The 16,409-nt window shown below is 42.5% G+C and overlaps 2 protein-coding genes across 4 annotated transcripts; both read left to right on the top strand.

Moving 5' to 3' along the window:
• Nucleotides 1-29: 29 nt before the first annotated feature.
• gkap1 (G kinase anchoring protein 1) lies at nt 30-6,681 on the top strand. 3 transcript variants are annotated; one of them, XM_071926427.2, is made up of 12 exons: nt 30-104; nt 577-836; nt 1,284-1,442; nt 1,598-1,675; nt 1,903-2,038; nt 2,261-2,289; nt 2,496-2,657; nt 3,484-3,570; nt 3,965-4,028; nt 4,150-4,220; nt 4,321-4,398; nt 6,112-6,681. In XM_071926427.2, the coding sequence occupies exons 2-12, from the start codon at nt 591-593 to the stop codon at nt 6,151-6,153; spliced, it is 1,152 nt and encodes a 383-aa protein (XP_071782528.2). In that variant the 5' UTR covers nt 30-104; nt 577-590; the 3' UTR covers nt 6,154-6,681. The 3 variants fall into 3 exon arrangements, 2 of the variants coding, with proteins under 2 accessions (XP_071782528.2, XP_071782526.2); XM_071926425.2 differs by having other exon boundaries at nt 61-110; XR_013505053.1 differs by lacking the exon at nt 6,112-6,681 and having other exon boundaries at nt 61-110; nt 3,484-3,580; nt 4,321-4,388.
• Nucleotides 6,682-7,686: 1,005 nt separating this feature from the next.
• LOC139932609 (ubiquilin-1-like) lies at nt 7,687-15,776 on the top strand. Its single transcript, XM_071926428.2, has 11 exons — nt 7,687-7,818; nt 8,137-8,279; nt 8,565-8,692; nt 9,250-9,512; nt 10,344-10,517; nt 10,807-10,837; nt 11,539-11,660; nt 11,935-12,018; nt 12,523-12,638; nt 12,839-13,007; nt 13,737-15,776. The coding sequence occupies exons 1-11, from the start codon at nt 7,687-7,689 to the stop codon at nt 13,878-13,880; spliced, it is 1,506 nt and encodes a 501-aa protein (XP_071782529.2). The 3' UTR covers nt 13,881-15,776.
• Nucleotides 15,777-16,409: the final 633 nt, after the last annotated feature.

Genomic DNA, 16,409 nt, shown 5'->3' with positions numbered 1-16,409 from the left:
CGAAGCGCGAAGCCCACACCTTTTTGGTACGAACGGGCTGCTGTACTAACACGACCGCTAGCGGTGAACGTACAGTAACCAGCGGTACCTACCTTCTTGAACAGGTGAAAGTATGTTTTGACACACGTTTTCTCCGGCATACTGCCTCTTAAACACATGCCAAGAAGTATATTAAGAACTTAAATTCTGTGTGAAACCATGAACGCGTTACTGACTGTCACACTTGATTAGTTTTACACTTGTTTGGAAGCTAACGAAAGCCGGCTAAGCGGCGTTAGCAAAGCTAACTTACTGCAATGTAATGCTAGCTACGTCTGTCATTTGGCTGTTAGCAACGGCATAGCCTAGTCCGAAACACTTTAGCGTTAATGGGTCTTTTGAAGAATAACGGTACATCAAACACAGTAACTTTACAGTGTGTTCCTTTCAGTAACGTTATAGTTAGAAGTCGAAATATGATTGCTTGTTGAACAAAGGTTGCAAATGGCAGCTAACTTATTGTTTTATGACCGGCTTCAAGTTATTCCCACTTAATTGTTTGTCTAATAGAGGACTGGCTTCTCTTTTTGCCATCAGTTAATTTTTTCTCAATGGCATCGTCTGCAATGATCACCGTCCCCACCACCGCCTCCCGGTTCGCCCTGCTCCAAATCGACTCTGATTCGGACTCCGACAACTCCGAGGCGGGGAAGACCACGACCAAAGGTGGACGGGACTCATCCGGGAAGAGCCGGCAAGGAAAGGCAGCAGCCGGGGGGAAACCCGCTCAGAACAACGACAAGAAGAAAGACAAGAAAAAGAAAAAGAAAGAGCAGCAACAGAGTGAGGCGAACGAGGTGAGTGACTGACCCTCTGCCTCATCCCTTTTTGTGCCAAGTTGGACATGGCTTATATTTTGTTCACAACCACGAATAGCATTTGTGTTTACAGCCTCCTTCAGTTTCATTTCCCCTCAAGTGAAACTGCAGATAGTAGTGCAGAGTGGAATAGGGCAATGAATAGTGAGATAATGTTCTGCAGCTTGTAATGGTTTGCTCTCAGCTAGAGGTTATGTTGCTTCAAGTGACATTTTTTCAGTGAAATCAGTTAAGACTGAGGGATGTCGTAGGGCCTGACCGCCAACTTCAGGTACCATACAGTAATCAAGCTGTTAATACTGGGGAATAAAAGATAGTTGCTACTGTCCATGCACACACATGCTGACATTTTCTATAGCTAACACTAGAGCAAGTTGGTCATAAAAATAATAGTCTCTGTTTTGATTTTTGTTTCTTTTCTGCCAGTTACGAACTCTGGCCTTCAAGAAGATCCCTCAGAAGTCTTCTGCGCCATCTCCCATCACATCGCTTCAAGGAGTAGCCAATGAACTTCTCAATCCTGTACCAGGGGACCACAATACGCCCTCAGAGGGGTGGCAGCAGTGGAAGCAGAGGGATGAGCAGGTAGGACGACGCCAACCCTCACATATCAAAGGGCAAACTTGTGAGCAGGTGATGAGTAATGTTTTACTGTGATTCATTTAATATTAATTTTGTCCATATCGCCCAGCCCTAAGTGGTGTCCTTCATCATCTCTGTTTTCCTCTTCCCTTCTGTAGATAACCAGTGAGCTGTATGAGGCAGACTTGGAAAAGGCCTTGATTCTTAGCAAACTGGAGTACGAACAACAGAAACAGGTACACCACGCTTATAACACATAGGTTGCCCCCCAGTGTTTGTCCCATGAACATGGCAGCCTGGCCTGTGTGAGTCTCTATGTAGTGTTGATGGACACGTTCCAACAAAAAAAAGTATGAAAAAAGTCCCATTCACAGCAGATTTTTTTGTCACTGCTTTTTTTTTTTTTAAAGTTGTAGTTAATTATAAGATATTTAAAGTCAAATTATATGCTTTTCTTAAACAGAGCAACACACACACATCTTCGCCTAAGTCGCGAGGAGGGAAAGAGGCAGGAGGGAAGAAGGAGAAGAAGAAGAACCAACAGGGAAAAGACAAAAAGACTGTTTCCCTGCAGGACTTCCAGGCAGAGGGCAGTGCAGGTGAGAGACACGTGTTTGTCAGTTGCACAGGAGAGAGAAAACTAGAAATAAGCCTTCTGTGGTGCAGTCCATAGGGTTAAAGGCTCTCAATCCACAGTCTGTAACCAACTCTACTTTCCAGTACTTTCCAACTCTAGAAATTAAATACTGAAATTAGGAAATTTGCATTTTCTTTACAACAATCTGTTTAATAACATTTATGTTGAAATACTCTGTTTGCAGAACATCTGAATAAGAAACAGGAGAAAGAGGTGAGTAAAGTGCCTCATTTTCACTTCTTAACTCTGTCATTCATCTGTATTGTCAGGTTGTCAATGCAACACAGTTGGAGTAACATTATTTAATCTGCTGTATGTAAATCATTAGTACAGGGTTTTATTTGGAGAAGAAATGTCATGTATGACGTGGCACATCACTATTGAAACACTGAACCCACTGACCACATGATCCCATCCAGGAAGCCAGAGTAGCGAATCCAGCACCCGGGACGGGGCAGGAGGAGCGGTTCTTTAATAAGCTGGAGGATGACGTCAGTCGGATCGTGCAGCGGGAGAAGAGACGTGAGCAGTACACCAGCAGCCAGGGACAAGAGGTCAACACCTCCACAGAGCACGAACCGGTGAGATGGACTGACAGAAACACACATGCATTGAGAGACTGCTCAGTACTAGGGATGGGACGATATGCTTATCTCACGATGCGATTCAATAAGTGATATGGGCTTCACGGTCCAACACAACCACGGTACAATGTAATAAACAAAACTTCAATGACATGCAATGACATCAATGACTAACGGTGGCATTGGTACAAAGTGATGGAAGGGTCACCGGTTCGATCCTAGCAACAGATCTATCCCATGTCCATTTGTCTTGTTGAACTTAACCTTGAGCTGAATCTTGATGAATCTTGCTCACCAGTACCTGCTCACTCACAGTCACTCGGATAAGAGAAACTTGAACAAAGCTTGCACACATAGTTGAATTTTATTAGGTTTTTTGACACTGAGCAGTTGTCATGTGGACCCTTTTCATCTGGTCTATCTCGGGGAGAACACAGAGCACCCATACATGTTGAAATGCCTTTGAAGGCCCAATTAAGATCAAAGGTGAAATCTTTCTTTTTACCTCAGGATTTCAGGCTTTTGGGGAAACGCTACTACTTTCATTTCCTAAGGCGATTCCAATTTTGCTGCTCTTGTCATGTTGTAAAATTTACATCCCTCTTCTGCCCATTTTTCCAGTGATTGAATAAATGTGAGATTATCCAATTCGCACATCTTGTAGACTACTCACGACTTGAGCCCACAATGACTTACAGTACGAATAGTTTAAGAGAGTGAATCTTTTTTTTTTTTTCCCTTACTTATTTGAATTGGTGGTAAAGTATGAATTTGTCTTGCCTCACTCTCTTGCCACCCTCTCCTTCCCCGCCCCTCTTTTCAGGACCCCCGAGCAGAGCAGCTGAAGTATGACCTGGAGAAGAAAGACCAGGAGATCGATAAGCTAAAGAAGACCATCTCACAATGGGAGGTCAGCAGTCGTAAGCAGTTAACTAATCATTCTGTTATTTCACTGGATAGTCTCATTTTCTGGTAATCTCAATTCATGGGTAGTTTATCTTTATTCATTAACTGTGTACCCAGAGCCATTAATACAGCCAGTTCAGGTATTTTCCTGTATGGGTACCATGCTGCTATCCCTTCTCTAAAACTAGCAAGTGTTGACCATGCATATCTAATAGTGCTTCCCTTTACATTGTCACTGGTAAGAAAGAGAAACTCTTTTTCAGTAGTTCTCACTTAAGCCTGCTTAATTTAAGGCAGAATGCATTTCACTCTTGAATTTCTGTATGTCTAAATACCTGAAATCATAACAAAATAGTTCCTAAACCCTGGTTCTTTCTTCTTGCTCCTCAACTCTGCAGGGGAAGTACAAAGAGGTGAAAGCAAGAAATGCCCAGCTGCTTAAGATGCTCCAGCAGGGAGAGAGTGAGTTGTACATTGCCAAAACGGCAACATAAAAACCCTTTCATTCCCCTGTATAATGGAGGTTTGATATGATCAGTCTAATTTTAATTTCCTGTTGTTTCCAATCTCTCTCCTCCTTCAGTGAAAGATAAAGCAGAAATCCTTCTACAGGTGGAAGAGCTACTAAATATCAAAGAAGAACTGTCGTCACAGGTGTGTGAGATTAGAGTTGTGCATATGCATTGAAAGTTGCTAAACCCCAGTAAGCATTATCGGTTGGCCTCTGACTGAATAACTGTGTATTTTTCTTTAGGTAACATTACTGCACGCTGCCCTTGAACAAGAGAAGTCCAAAGTCAAAGGCCTACAGTCAGAACAGCCAAAACATCAGGTAAGAATACAAATAATCACTCGCTTGCTCACTCACTCAGTTATTTTATGGCTAGTGTCCAGCAATGTGACCATAACCGGTAATAACTGGACTTTGATTTTAGTATCATGTCTGCATCAATAAAGCTAATTCAAATTAGCCAATTAGCTTTATTGGCTTGCCAGGAAAGAGACCTGTGTTGCCAAAGCAATACAGTGCTTCACTTGTAGTAACATTGCAAACATGAATCAATAGTTTTCAGCACATAATCTATAATATATCAATATCAACAATTATAGCAACAACAATATAATCAAAATTCTAACTTTGCTGCTAGTGGCATGGGCTTCTCATGTTCTCCAAGAACAAATGGTAACTTCTGTTCTTGTGGGAGGAAACCAAAGTTTGGGATTATTATTTTCTTCTCTAATTATCTGATATTTTGGGCAGGACAGCAGGAGATGTGTCTCAGTTTCTATACAGGGTCTGTATCCATTTAGTCTTGTGTTGAGGCCTTGAGTTGAGGTGTAGAGAGACAGGATGCTGCTGTGCTTTCACTCTGTGTGAAGCCATGATGCATCCTGTTTACGCAGTGTTGATCAGTATTGTGTGTGTGTGTGTGTGTGTGGGATTGCCTGTGTACATATCTGCATCTGTTTGTGTGTGTCTGTTTGCTAACATTCATGTGTGTGCATACATGGTGGTGTGTGTGTGTGCGTGTGTGTGTGTGTTCCTCCCCCCCCCCCCCCCCCCCCCTCTCTCTAGACCAGAGAAATGTCAGCCAATAGGTCAGGAGCAGTAGAAAGTTGGCCAAGGTAACTAAAGCTGCAGCTACAGGACAGCAAAGCACAGAAGCACAGTAGGATGGAGAACATTTCAGTGTGTTACTGTATCCAGCAGAGGTCAGGCTTGGTCAGTTTCAGTTCCAGACAATTTTAAGTAAGGTGTTCTTTGTTTTTTCGGCACAGTTCCATGTATGGAAATAAGGTATTTCATTGATGATCTGTTGACCAAGGTTCATTAAGACTTTATTTGTTTGTCTTTCTTCACATGGACACCTCAACAATATGCCAGAACTCGCTTTTGGTCCTGGCCCATAATTCCCACTCTCTGCATTAATGTTTTGCAGTTTTTTTTGTTTTTTTTATTGACCGAATTGACCCCAAACCTGATTGAGTCATCCAACACTCTCTTCCAGAAGAGCAGGGACAAATAAACTGTATCAGTTAAACAGACAGATACAAGTGGTAAAACACAACTTACTGTAGTAATTCCACTATTCTTCATTGTGCTTTTCATTTTATTATGTGTTGCTAAGTAGTTGAGTGGTAAACCAAGCAAAAAGTTTTGTTTTTTGTTGTTCCCCAGTGTGCTCTCCCCTGGTCTTAACCAGACTTGTTTACCAAAGAGTCAAGCCACTTTGACATAGCGAACAACCCTGATTCGATAATGAGAAAATAGGATTTGATCTAATTAGAGCACCTGCTTTGTGAATCCAGCAACTTGCAGGTCATCATTTGTTGATCTCATTCAGTTGTGTCAGGCCCCGTAATGACTCTGATTCGAAAGATTTACCAAACAATTAGTCATAAAGCTCTGTATTTGTTGGTAAGTAAATGTTTGTCCTTTCAAATGTATGATACAGTATGTCAAGTGGCTTGATTTAAAAAAATATATACTTCCTTGGATCTCCATGGATAACTAATGCTCTTCCTGGTGTTTTCTGATCGGCAGGGAAACAAGAAGGGGAAGAAAGGTTCGGAGTCAGATCTATGAAGATTCCAGCAGGAAGAGACATTAACTGCAAAATGAAACAAATGAGCGAACAAATGAAGAAAACCACTGCTGATTATCGTCAGGGTTCCCTCCCCTTAGTTTTTAAGGTTTCTCCCCCAGTCTCCATGTCGGCACACTATGCATGCCCCCTCCCTACCCCGTCAGCCCAGACACACACACAAACACACACACACACACACACACACACACATATTTCAAGACACACTCCCGACTTAGTGGGATGTATTCCGCAGCTGATTTAATAAGCTTTTGAAAATGATGCACTAACAAAGCGTGAAGTGTATATGTGTTGAGGTGATGGCTTGGTATCCAGTGCTGCCTCCTACAGGCGAAAAGGTGCCATTGCCTCTCCAGTACTGTCCAAGCTGCGCTGTGTACCCCAAGTTCCCCTGGGTTATAATGCCAAAATGACAGATGTGAAATGTATGTTTTTGTTTGTTTGGGGTTTTTGTTTTGTTTTTGTTTATCTCACTGTTAAGTAAATAAAGTTCTTTTCCAGTGAAAACATTAGGTCTCACTTTTTTTGCATACCTTATCTCTGTATTTCTGTATTATTACAAAATAAAAAAATAAAAAAATTCAGTCAGTATCTACTCAGCCTCAGTAGAAACAAAAGTTAGCACAGCAGGCTACCAAACACAGCGAGTTAGTTCCATCTAAACTCTTTAAGTTAATCAGTCTTTACACCTCAAAAAATAAAACCATGAAATGTCACTTTAAATAATAAACCACCAGAGGTGGAAAAAGTGCTCATATCGTTTACTTAAGTAAAAGTAATAATACTATAATTGAAAAATGCTTCATTAAAAGTAAAGGTTCTGCATTCAAACATTTATATAAGTATTAGCAGTAAAATGTAGGAGTATCAAAAGTAAAAGTAGCCTACTCATTATGAAGAACGGTCCCTTTCAGAGTGTTAAATTATTAATGCATTAACATAAGAAGTATTTAAATGTTGTAGGTCTAACTGCTCCATATACTGATGAGGAGTTTAAACTCTAAAAATGCAACATATTTTATGAGCTTATTGTATGTTTTGCATGTAAAACATTATTCTGCAAAGTGCCGTCAAATAGATGTAGGCCTAGTGGAGTAAAAAGTGCAATATTTCCCTCTGAAATGTCCTACTAGTGGAGTAAAAGTATAAAGTCTCACAAAATGGAAATGCTCAAGTAAAGTGCCAGTACCTCAAAAATTACAATTTGAAATGTTTAATGACTTAATTTGATCATTTTGGGGTAAACTAGGCCTGTATCTTTAAGTTGACTCTGGCTACATAATGAGCCTAATGTTTAAAGCTGTAAAGGATAAAAGGTAACGGGGAACAGAAACTGTGACATAACGGGATCTGTCCGCCTCCCTGCGCAGTCGGGTCAGACTCGGCATCCATCCGGACAACTTTCTGCCTCGTCATCGGACAGACCGGACGCACCGGGACCACGCGCTCCTCTCCTCTCCAAGTCCTCCACCGTCCGTCCGTCCGTCCGTCCGTCAGCCCGGGACAGGACGGAGATGTCCGGCGCGGTGAGGGATGAGCCGAGAGCATCACGTGAATGTGAATACTCTGAAATGATCCGGGTTGCTGTCAAAAGTCTCACAGAGAGGGAAGACTTCACCGTGAGAGGAGACTGCACCGTCAGACAGGTCGGCACGGGCGGTGATGATGGGGGCAAATATAGTGATGCGTCACTCCCTCTAATGATATGTTTATTTATTTATTTTTGTATTGATTCATTTTATTGTATGCTATTTTGTAACAAAGGTGGCTTGATTTGCACCTTTAGCTGTAAAGTATTTTAAATAACATTCTGGATTTCAACATCAGTAATTCATTGTTTGCATGCTGCTATAAATAGTGCTGTCCAGAGCCAGAGATTAGGCAAACATTAGTGCTATTATTGCCTGCTAAATATTTGGCTGACACAGTGTGTTTATGTGTGTGTGGTGTGTGTGTGTGTGCAGCTGAAAGTGTGTGTAGCAGAGCGGTTGGGGACCCGCACAGGGCGGCTGGTGCTGATCCACTCCGGCCGGGTCCTCAGTGAGTCAGAACTGCTGAGTCAGCTTAAAGGACAGGATGGCTCAGTCAGCCTCTGCATGGTCCTCAGGTACACACACACACACACACACACACACACATACATACATACATGGGGTAATAGATATGTTGATGCTCTGACATAATCTGCTGAAATGATAAACCGTTTTAGTTCAAATAGTCTTTATTATAGTCCTTTATGTAATGGACAAATAAAATGTTAGTAGCTAACATCAGTAGCAGACCCCAAAATTCTCACTTGAGCCCTAACACATAGATAAACATATGCATACATGGTTTTAACAGCAATATTAGAACTTTAGATTTAGATTAATTGATGGTCCTTCTGTCCCAGGCCGCAGCATTCATCTGCCACGCCCACCAGTGATCCTGCTTCAGAAACCGTCCAATCAGAGATGACAGCCCTTCTTGACCCCGGTCCTGATAACCTCACTCCATCTCCCACCTCTCCCCTGTGCCTGGGTAAGAGATGCAGAACACAGGCGCCCCCTGCCTCCATATTCATCCCTCCTTCTCTCACACCTTGTCCCATCTCACCCCATCACACCACTTTTGTATTTTATATGTGTACCAGTTCGTTTTTTGGTCTTCTCCTGGCTGTCTCTGCCCTCTCTCCTTCTATCACTCTCCCTCTCTTCCACTTGTTACCTCTCCACCCCTCTTCCTCTCCTGTCCTTCCCCTCTCCCACCATTCCTCTCTCCCTTCTCTCCTTCCCCACTCTCTCCTTTCCCATTTTACCCCCACATTACTGTTTATTTTTGGTGCATCAGCTAATATTGCCAATCTTGAAATAAACAAAGATAGCCTGCACTCTGTTTCTTCTTATTTTATTATTTATTTTCCTTTCTTTTTTTTTACGTTTCGACTGTCAAAGCCGCTGAGGAAGACTTGACAGCCAAAACGTCTGTGCCAAAACATAATTGTATTGTCAGATCACTTCCCCCTTTTTTATATGCTCCTTGTTCTTTTGACCTGTCTGATTTTTGCCTCTGCTGTTCTTCCTCCTCCTTTCCCACAGTGGAAGGTCTGGGCAGCCTGGGTCTAACTGCCAGCGGTCCCGATTTCTTCCCAGCGCTCCAGCGGCAGATGGAGAGGCAGCTCCTGGCCGACCCGCAGATGATGTGCCGTGTGCTGGGCAGCCACCTGGTGCAGAACACCCTCTCCACCTCCAGCCCCCAGCTCACCAGACAGCTCATCCTGTCCAACCCCCAGACCCAGCAGCTCCTGCAGACCAACCCAGAGGTGGGCGACATGCTCAACAACCCAGACGTCATTACACAGGTGGGTGTCGGTCGGGTTAAGAAGGAGTGTGTGTGTGTGGTGATGTGCGGGTGTGGTGGAAGTTGTGAGTGGCAGGGTGTGTGCTGTTTGTATGTGGCAGAGCAGGGGCACGTGTGTGTGCAGGATGGGTGCATTAGGTTAGATTGTGCATTTGTGTAGCAAGTGTGGTCAATTTAAAAACTGCATCAAAATAGTTTCTGTGCAAATAAGTATTTTGTGATAAGCATTTGTGTGTGCATGTGTGTCTGTGTGTAAGGGAATGACAGAGTTTGAATGCATATCTATGCTAAAGTCTCATGGAAACAGCATTTCGATGGCGTCTCACTTCAGGGGAGGGGGACTGCAGGGAGGGATTGTTCAAAAGTGGTGATGCAATCCACTCTGAAATTCTTTGCGCATAATCTTGCCACAAATTCCAGATTCTTCAAAATGAATAGATTCCAGCTACCAGGAGGCAACCACAGTGTCTTAGGAAAATGAAACAGGGTTTTTGGGGGGTGAACACCCAAAAATGCACCGCTGTAGAAGGTCTTATATGATTGGAGGGGTAGAGGGGGAGATTGTTAAAAAATCTGTGATGGTTGGAATTTTTATGTCTACTGGTACGCCATGAAGTAAAAAAAAATGTTTTCAAAGAAATAAAAGTAATGTGATTAGGATGTAAAAATACAAGAAAACAAAAAAAATTGACAAGGTGAAAAGGTCGTTTTGTATTTCATTGTGACTTAAACATTGTTATTCCCTCCCTAACTGTCTCTTCTCTCTCTTCCCCATATCTTCTTCCTGTTTCCTTTCCTTTCTCTTTCCCTTGATTGATGTGTCTTTCTCCAGATACTAGAGCTTGTCAGGAATCCTGACATGATACAGGAAGTGATGCGTAACCAGGACAGAGCATTAGGCAACCTGACGCCAGCGCAAGGAAACCCTGAAACCATCACTGGTGATGTTGATGGCTGTCAGAAGACTGACGTGAAAATACAGGAACATAGTCTCAACCTTCCGCAGGTACAGGGGCATAGACACTCTCTCTCTTTCTCTCTCTCTCTCTCTCTCTCACACACACACACACACACACACACACAACCAACAAATACACCTAATTAATCTCATGATAGAAATGATGTAAGTTACCAGTCCAAAGGTAAAACTAATGCAGTATTCCTAGCTTGTCCTTCATGCTCTCTCTTTCCCCATTTATTTTTTTCTCCTCTTTTCCGCTCCCTCTCCCAGATCCAGATAGGGTCAAACCCACTGGCAACTTCATCATCTGGGAATTCCCAGCCAACAAGGAGAGACAGAGAGCAGACCCGCCCCTCCAGCCACTGGCCAGATCCTCCCACAGACTTGACTTCCACGCCCGTACCTGACCCCACCTCTCCAAACACCATTACTGGAGGCAAGAAAACACACAGCCACACAGTTTTACTACACAAAATAACCAAATTATAAATTCTGGCCACACTGATCCATCAAAAAACGAACATAATTGTTGATGGATATTATTTCTGTCCGCTGGGTTGGGTTGTTGATGGCCGTGGTAGAAGGACAGTGAGAAGACAACATGGATGCCAAGAAGGCCTTGCTTGTAGCGGTGCTACTTCATAGAAAAAAGAAGAAAAAGACTCAGTGCCATGAGTGAGTTCATGGCATTAACTCATATGGGGAATATCAAACCGACCTGGCAAACCTGCAGTCATCCCAACATTATACCAGGCTTTCTCAGTTTTATCTTTGTTTTTGTAATCCTTTGATGATTCGTACAACATGGTGTATATTGCATTGCCGCAGTTTTTCTCAAAACAAACCAAGAAATACTTCTGACGGAGACCTGTCATTGAAAATTAATTGAAAAATTACATATAAAAACAGACACAACGGATCAGTGTGGCCGCCCCCTTATTCTTCATTCAGTCATCTTGTCATCCCTCCCTTTCTCCTCTCTTTTCTCTTTGTTTTCTGTGTTTGTGTGTGCATACACATTTCTACCTGCTGTGTATGTTGTGCGGCTTCCCCCCTCTTGCCCCAGGCATGCAGTCTCTGCTGGAGGAGATCACTGCCAATCCAGGCCTGATGGAGAGCCTGATGTCTGGGCCATATGTAAGCAGTCTACTGAACAGCCTCAGCCAGAACCCTGACTTGGCCGCACAGGTAATACACGCATCAGTAATGGATACATAACACACAAATACGCACAGGTACATGCATGGAGAGGCAATCAGATCACTTGTTTTCATTGGGCAACTTCGCAGTATTGTCTGCTTCCCCCACCATGTAGTTTGACAGTAAGGTCAATCTATGAGCCTCAGTGTGGCTATAGGTACAGAGTTTTCATTGAAGCATAAATTACATTTACACACACACACACACACACACACACACACTGTAACACGCTATAATTCTCGTCTCTCTCATACTGTTTCAGATGCTGTTGAGCCACCCTTTGTTCTCAGGAAATCCTCAGCTGCAGCAGCAGATGAGACAACAGCTTCCTGCCTTCCTACAGCAGGTTAGTTTATCTCCTCACTGTTAAACACTCCACCTTCTAACTAGACCAGGCAGGTGACCAGGTTTTCTTGTATGATGATTTTCTTGTAAAATAGCATGTTCCTCATTGCTCACAGTGCCACTTGGGTTCAGCAGATGCTGCTGATGGACTTTGTGCTAAACAGTGTTTTTTTCTTTATGAAAATGAATGCATGAATAATGGAATTTGGGATATTTTGGGGGGTTTTAGGGTTTTTTCCAGTCAAAGTGGGGGTGTTCTTTTGCTCGGGTGGCCAACCATGACTACAAAGCTACATGAAAAATCCTAAACCACACATCTGATTGGCCCTTTTGTACAGGAAGTGCAGTAATATTGTTTGTGTTCACTTTACCTTCAGATACAGTAGCCAGAGGCAGTAATCAGCCTTAGTGAACTACAGAGCCACACAGGCTCTGCTGAAGCTCCAATACCAACAGTGTTGCCGATCGGTCTCTCCCTCATTAATGGTCAGTGATAACTCTTTAGATGCAGAGTCCAGAGCTGCTGTCAGCCATGTTGAACCCCAGAGCCATGGAGGCTCTGCTCCAGATCCAACAGGGCCTGCAGACGCTCGCCTCAGAGGCTCCTGCCCTCATACCTGCGTGAGTAAACACACAAAGGCAGCGCGCTCCAATACAATATAATACAATACTCCCATGATGGCTGTTTCTCTGTGTTGAAGCAGTGCTGTTGCCAGCTTTGTATTAAAGATATTGTACAACTTTTCATGAGTTTAGTGATGTGGCCAGTATGTTGTGACCTGTTGACCACTAACTTGTCTTCATACATGCCTGTGTTGTAGGGCCGGGCTCGGAAGCATTGGAACAAGTGTTAACCCCGCCCCCGAGCTACCACCTGACTCTGTCCTTAACAACCAATCAGGAAGTGGTCCTCACGTTGCTACGGTTACAGAGCAGCAGCAGCAGTTTGTAGAACAGATGCTGCAGGCGTTGGCTAACACCAATGTTGAGGTACCTAAACTTTTTCAGTGTTTCCTCGTAATTTTTCTTGTTTAACTTGTCTTGAATTGCTCTTGAATTTGAAATACCACCAGTCAGGTTTTCTTCTCTTTACAGTGCTGCTGGCTTCTTTTTCTTCTTACTAGAAATGGAAAGTACATGATGCTGCTTGTTCCTAACAGCGCTCAGAACTGTTTTTAGTGCACCAAGCTCTACAAGTTAAATATATTTCATTTTTTACAGAGAGAGCGGCGCACTTAAAGTGATTTTTCAGTAGTCGCATAACAACAGCAGGAGCCGTGACGAGTGCTTCCCACACGCATTTGTTCAGTGCTGTCAAATTAGAAAAGAAGTACCACTTTCTTCTATTGACTAAATCTCACTAAACACATTTTTATGATCTCCGGTAAATCCTTGGATCTTTTAAAAAGAGAGTGGGCAGTCTACTCACCTTTGTGTATAATTTATATTCTTTATTGATACAGTGGGAAAACAGAGCAGATGACAGAGTAAGGGAGAGAATTTCCCCCCTGGGCAATGAAAAAAGTAAATCAAAATTTGTTTTAAAAAATCAACCCTGTGGCCAGTCAAAAAAAAAGCAATAAGTAATGAAAAATCAGTTAAACTCTGCTCAATGTTTCTCTTTATCAGAATGTTTTACTTGTGTGCACACACACACACACACACACACACACACGCAGAGGATACACTGGCTTAATTCACGTCCTCTCATCCTCTCAGGTCCATGGTGAGGAGGCTGAGTTCCAGGAGGAGCTGGACCAGCTGAGCTCTATGGGCTTCACAGACCGACAGGTGAACCTTCAGGCCCTCATTAACTCTGGAGGAGACATCACAGCTGCTGTAGAACATCTGCTGAGTCTCTAACACACACACACACACACACACACACACACACACACACAGACGTTGATCCAATCACATATGCGTAAACACACACAAACCTGAATGCACATGTAGGTTTAGACACATAAACACACATATTGGCACATACACAGTCAAATCCTCTCACACATGCATGCCAGTGCACATGCACACAAACCAATATGTGTATTGATGTGCTTTTGAAGTCATTCCATTGACTTACATTCATTCATTAACCTCCAGTACTAACTTTAGACCTCAGCACTAAATTCTATTAAACCTTACCCTAACAATCACCCTAACTCTATAACAGTAACACTCATCCCCTAACCATAAAATGTTTTTTTTTACAAAGTCAGGACTTAGTGACTTGCGCTGGCACCGGTCCATACAGGGACTTTTTCACCCTCACATAGATGTATAGCAATAAAACATACATACATATTCAGAAGCAAGTCGTGTATTTTTAATGCATTTGCTGCCACGCTCTGAAGCTCAGGCCGCTTTCACCTTGACACCTGGACCGAGTCTAATGAAAGCTTTTAACACCCAGAGACACTCAGATGTCCTGGTAGCACATCGTGTTTTTGCAATGTCGAAGATTTGAGCCTGGAGCACAAAACTTTGCTGCGTGTCATTCCCACTCGCCCTTCATCTTGTCGCTCTTGTCTCTCTCCACTGTAGGGTGTCTAGTAAAGCAGAAACACCCTATAAATAGACTCAGCTGGAAAGATAAATTCAAAGTGGAGGGGATGGCTAATATGAAATAAAGACACAGGGTTTTTCCACGGAACTGTAAACATGAGCATTTTATTGTCAGACCACAGCCCTATCTAGTTTTAGTGCTACCCAAACCCAGAGTGTGGATGTTCATCTAGAGGCTACACAGGCTCAAAAAGTCTGATTTTTTGCACATGTAATCTCACCGCTTTCAAACAGAAGAAATGTTTTTTTTTCAGCCATGAAAATATATCCAGCCTAGGACTAGGAGCATACAAGCGTCTCTTGTTTTACTTTGCGGAGGTGAGCTGGTGTCGACTCAATACATCAGTTCTAAGAAACCTGATGAGTATGTGCCTATCTACAGCTTTTACACTTACACTTCTAATCTGCTCTGACTACTGATGTCTGGAATTTGCTGCTCTTTCCTTCTGTTGCTTTCACGACTGTAAATCCACCGTGTTACAGTGTTTTGTGCATTAATGAGTGGGAGCATTGTAAGTATATCCCTTTGGATTTTCAGTTTGTTACAGTTGTATGTATCTTAGCTCTGTCATTTTGCTCAACTAGCTAACATGAATGTGAACTAACATGAAAGCCTGCTTAATTAAGCCCTGGTCAGTCAAACCTGTCCGACAGTGTTTGATGCCATTCTCACATGCAACACAGTGGATTGCTGCTGTTGTTTACTTTTCTGTGCCATCTGTAAAGCATCATAGACTAGGACTGCTAGTCTTGTAGATCGGAGACTGTCACTCACTTCTACTCTGCAGGTCTTGATGAATAGGAATCCACATAATTCTGTTGTGCCTAAAATGTCTTCTATGCACTGTTTGTCACGAAAATATTAATTCATGTTGATGACAATCAACATCTCCAATTTATGCCAGATTCTCTTGCTGCTAATTTACTGTAAGTATAACGCCTAAGCAGCGGTGTTATATGGCTTGGTGTTCATTGTATTATTTACAGTTGTTTTGCAACTAGTTTTAGGATTAGGTTTAAGAAAATACTTAATTCCACAATTATAGAGGGCTACACCAGTGGGGAACAGTTAGTTTAACACATTCTCTGGTTGGTAAAAACATTGTTGTGTCCAGAGATGGTGTAAAGGTTCAGAGCCCCACCTTAGGATCACATATCTCAACTGTCTCAATAAAGACGAAAAATAAACACGGACTGGGCTGCCATCTTTTCTGATTGACAGAAGCATCCCACTTTTTCTTCATAAAATTTAGGAAAAATAATTAACCCACCATCCCGTCTTCTACTGATCTACTGGTACAAAGCCTCTGGGAAACCCCAGGACTGCTGAATGAATGTTGGTCTGGTCAGGTCAACTCTATTACTGTGCAAACTTATAATTATTGTTATTATCGTTGTGGTTGTCATCATATTTCCTCCATATCTCAGAAACCGGTGGCTTAAGTAAATCAGATTTCATTCACATATGGTTTATCACATCTCAGTGGCTAGTGACTTAAATCAGAGTAAATAATGCAAGTAAATAATTTTCCAGTCCAGTTGTTAACCAGGACTTTTACACCTGTCTGTCCTCCCTATCTGTTGTACTATAGTATCATGAACACAAGAGGGCAGCTACACCCAAGTTCTGGAGACACACTAGATATGTAGGTTTCCATGGCTGGATTTATGCAGGCACAAAAGATTAGATTTTTAACTCTTTGTGAAACAGATCTGATCCATCCGTGCCCGTTTAAACTGGTAGAAATTGTAATGTAATTGTAATTGAAGTTTTCTTTATAATGACAGCCATGGATAGATCAGATGTTTGCCACCAAGGGTAAACAT

This window comes from Centroberyx gerrardi, chromosome 8, assembly GCF_048128805.1.
Source record: "Centroberyx gerrardi isolate f3 chromosome 8, fCenGer3.hap1.cur.20231027, whole genome shotgun sequence".
Lineage (NCBI taxonomy): Eukaryota > Metazoa > Chordata > Actinopteri > Beryciformes > Berycidae > Centroberyx > Centroberyx gerrardi.
Note: the sequence above shows the minus strand (reverse complement) of the source record. Positions and strands in the feature narration are given on the sequence as shown.

Bases quoted from the DNA above. Each gene is read 5' to 3' on its own strand.
- gkap1 (XM_071926427.2), top strand. From the start codon at position 591: ATGGCATCGTCTGCAATGATCACCGTCCCCACCACCGCCTCCCGGTTC. The intron at 1,443-1,597 runs GTAGGACGACGC...TCCCTTCTGTAG, and splicing joins GGAAGCAGAGGGATGAGCAG to ATAACCAGTGAGCTGTATGA. The intron at 4,029-4,149 runs GTGAGTTGTACA...CTCCTCCTTCAG, and splicing joins GATGCTCCAGCAGGGAGAGA to TGAAAGATAAAGCAGAAATC.
- LOC139932609 (XM_071926428.2), top strand. From the start codon at position 7,687: ATGTCCGGCGCGGTGAGGGATGAGCCGAGAGCATCACGTGAATGTGAA. The intron at 8,693-9,249 runs GTAAGAGATGCA...CCTTTCCCACAG, and splicing joins CACCTCTCCCCTGTGCCTGG to TGGAAGGTCTGGGCAGCCTG. The intron at 10,518-10,806 runs GTACAGGGGCAT...CAACAAGGAGAG, and splicing joins ATAGTCTCAACCTTCCGCAG to ACAGAGAGCAGACCCGCCCC.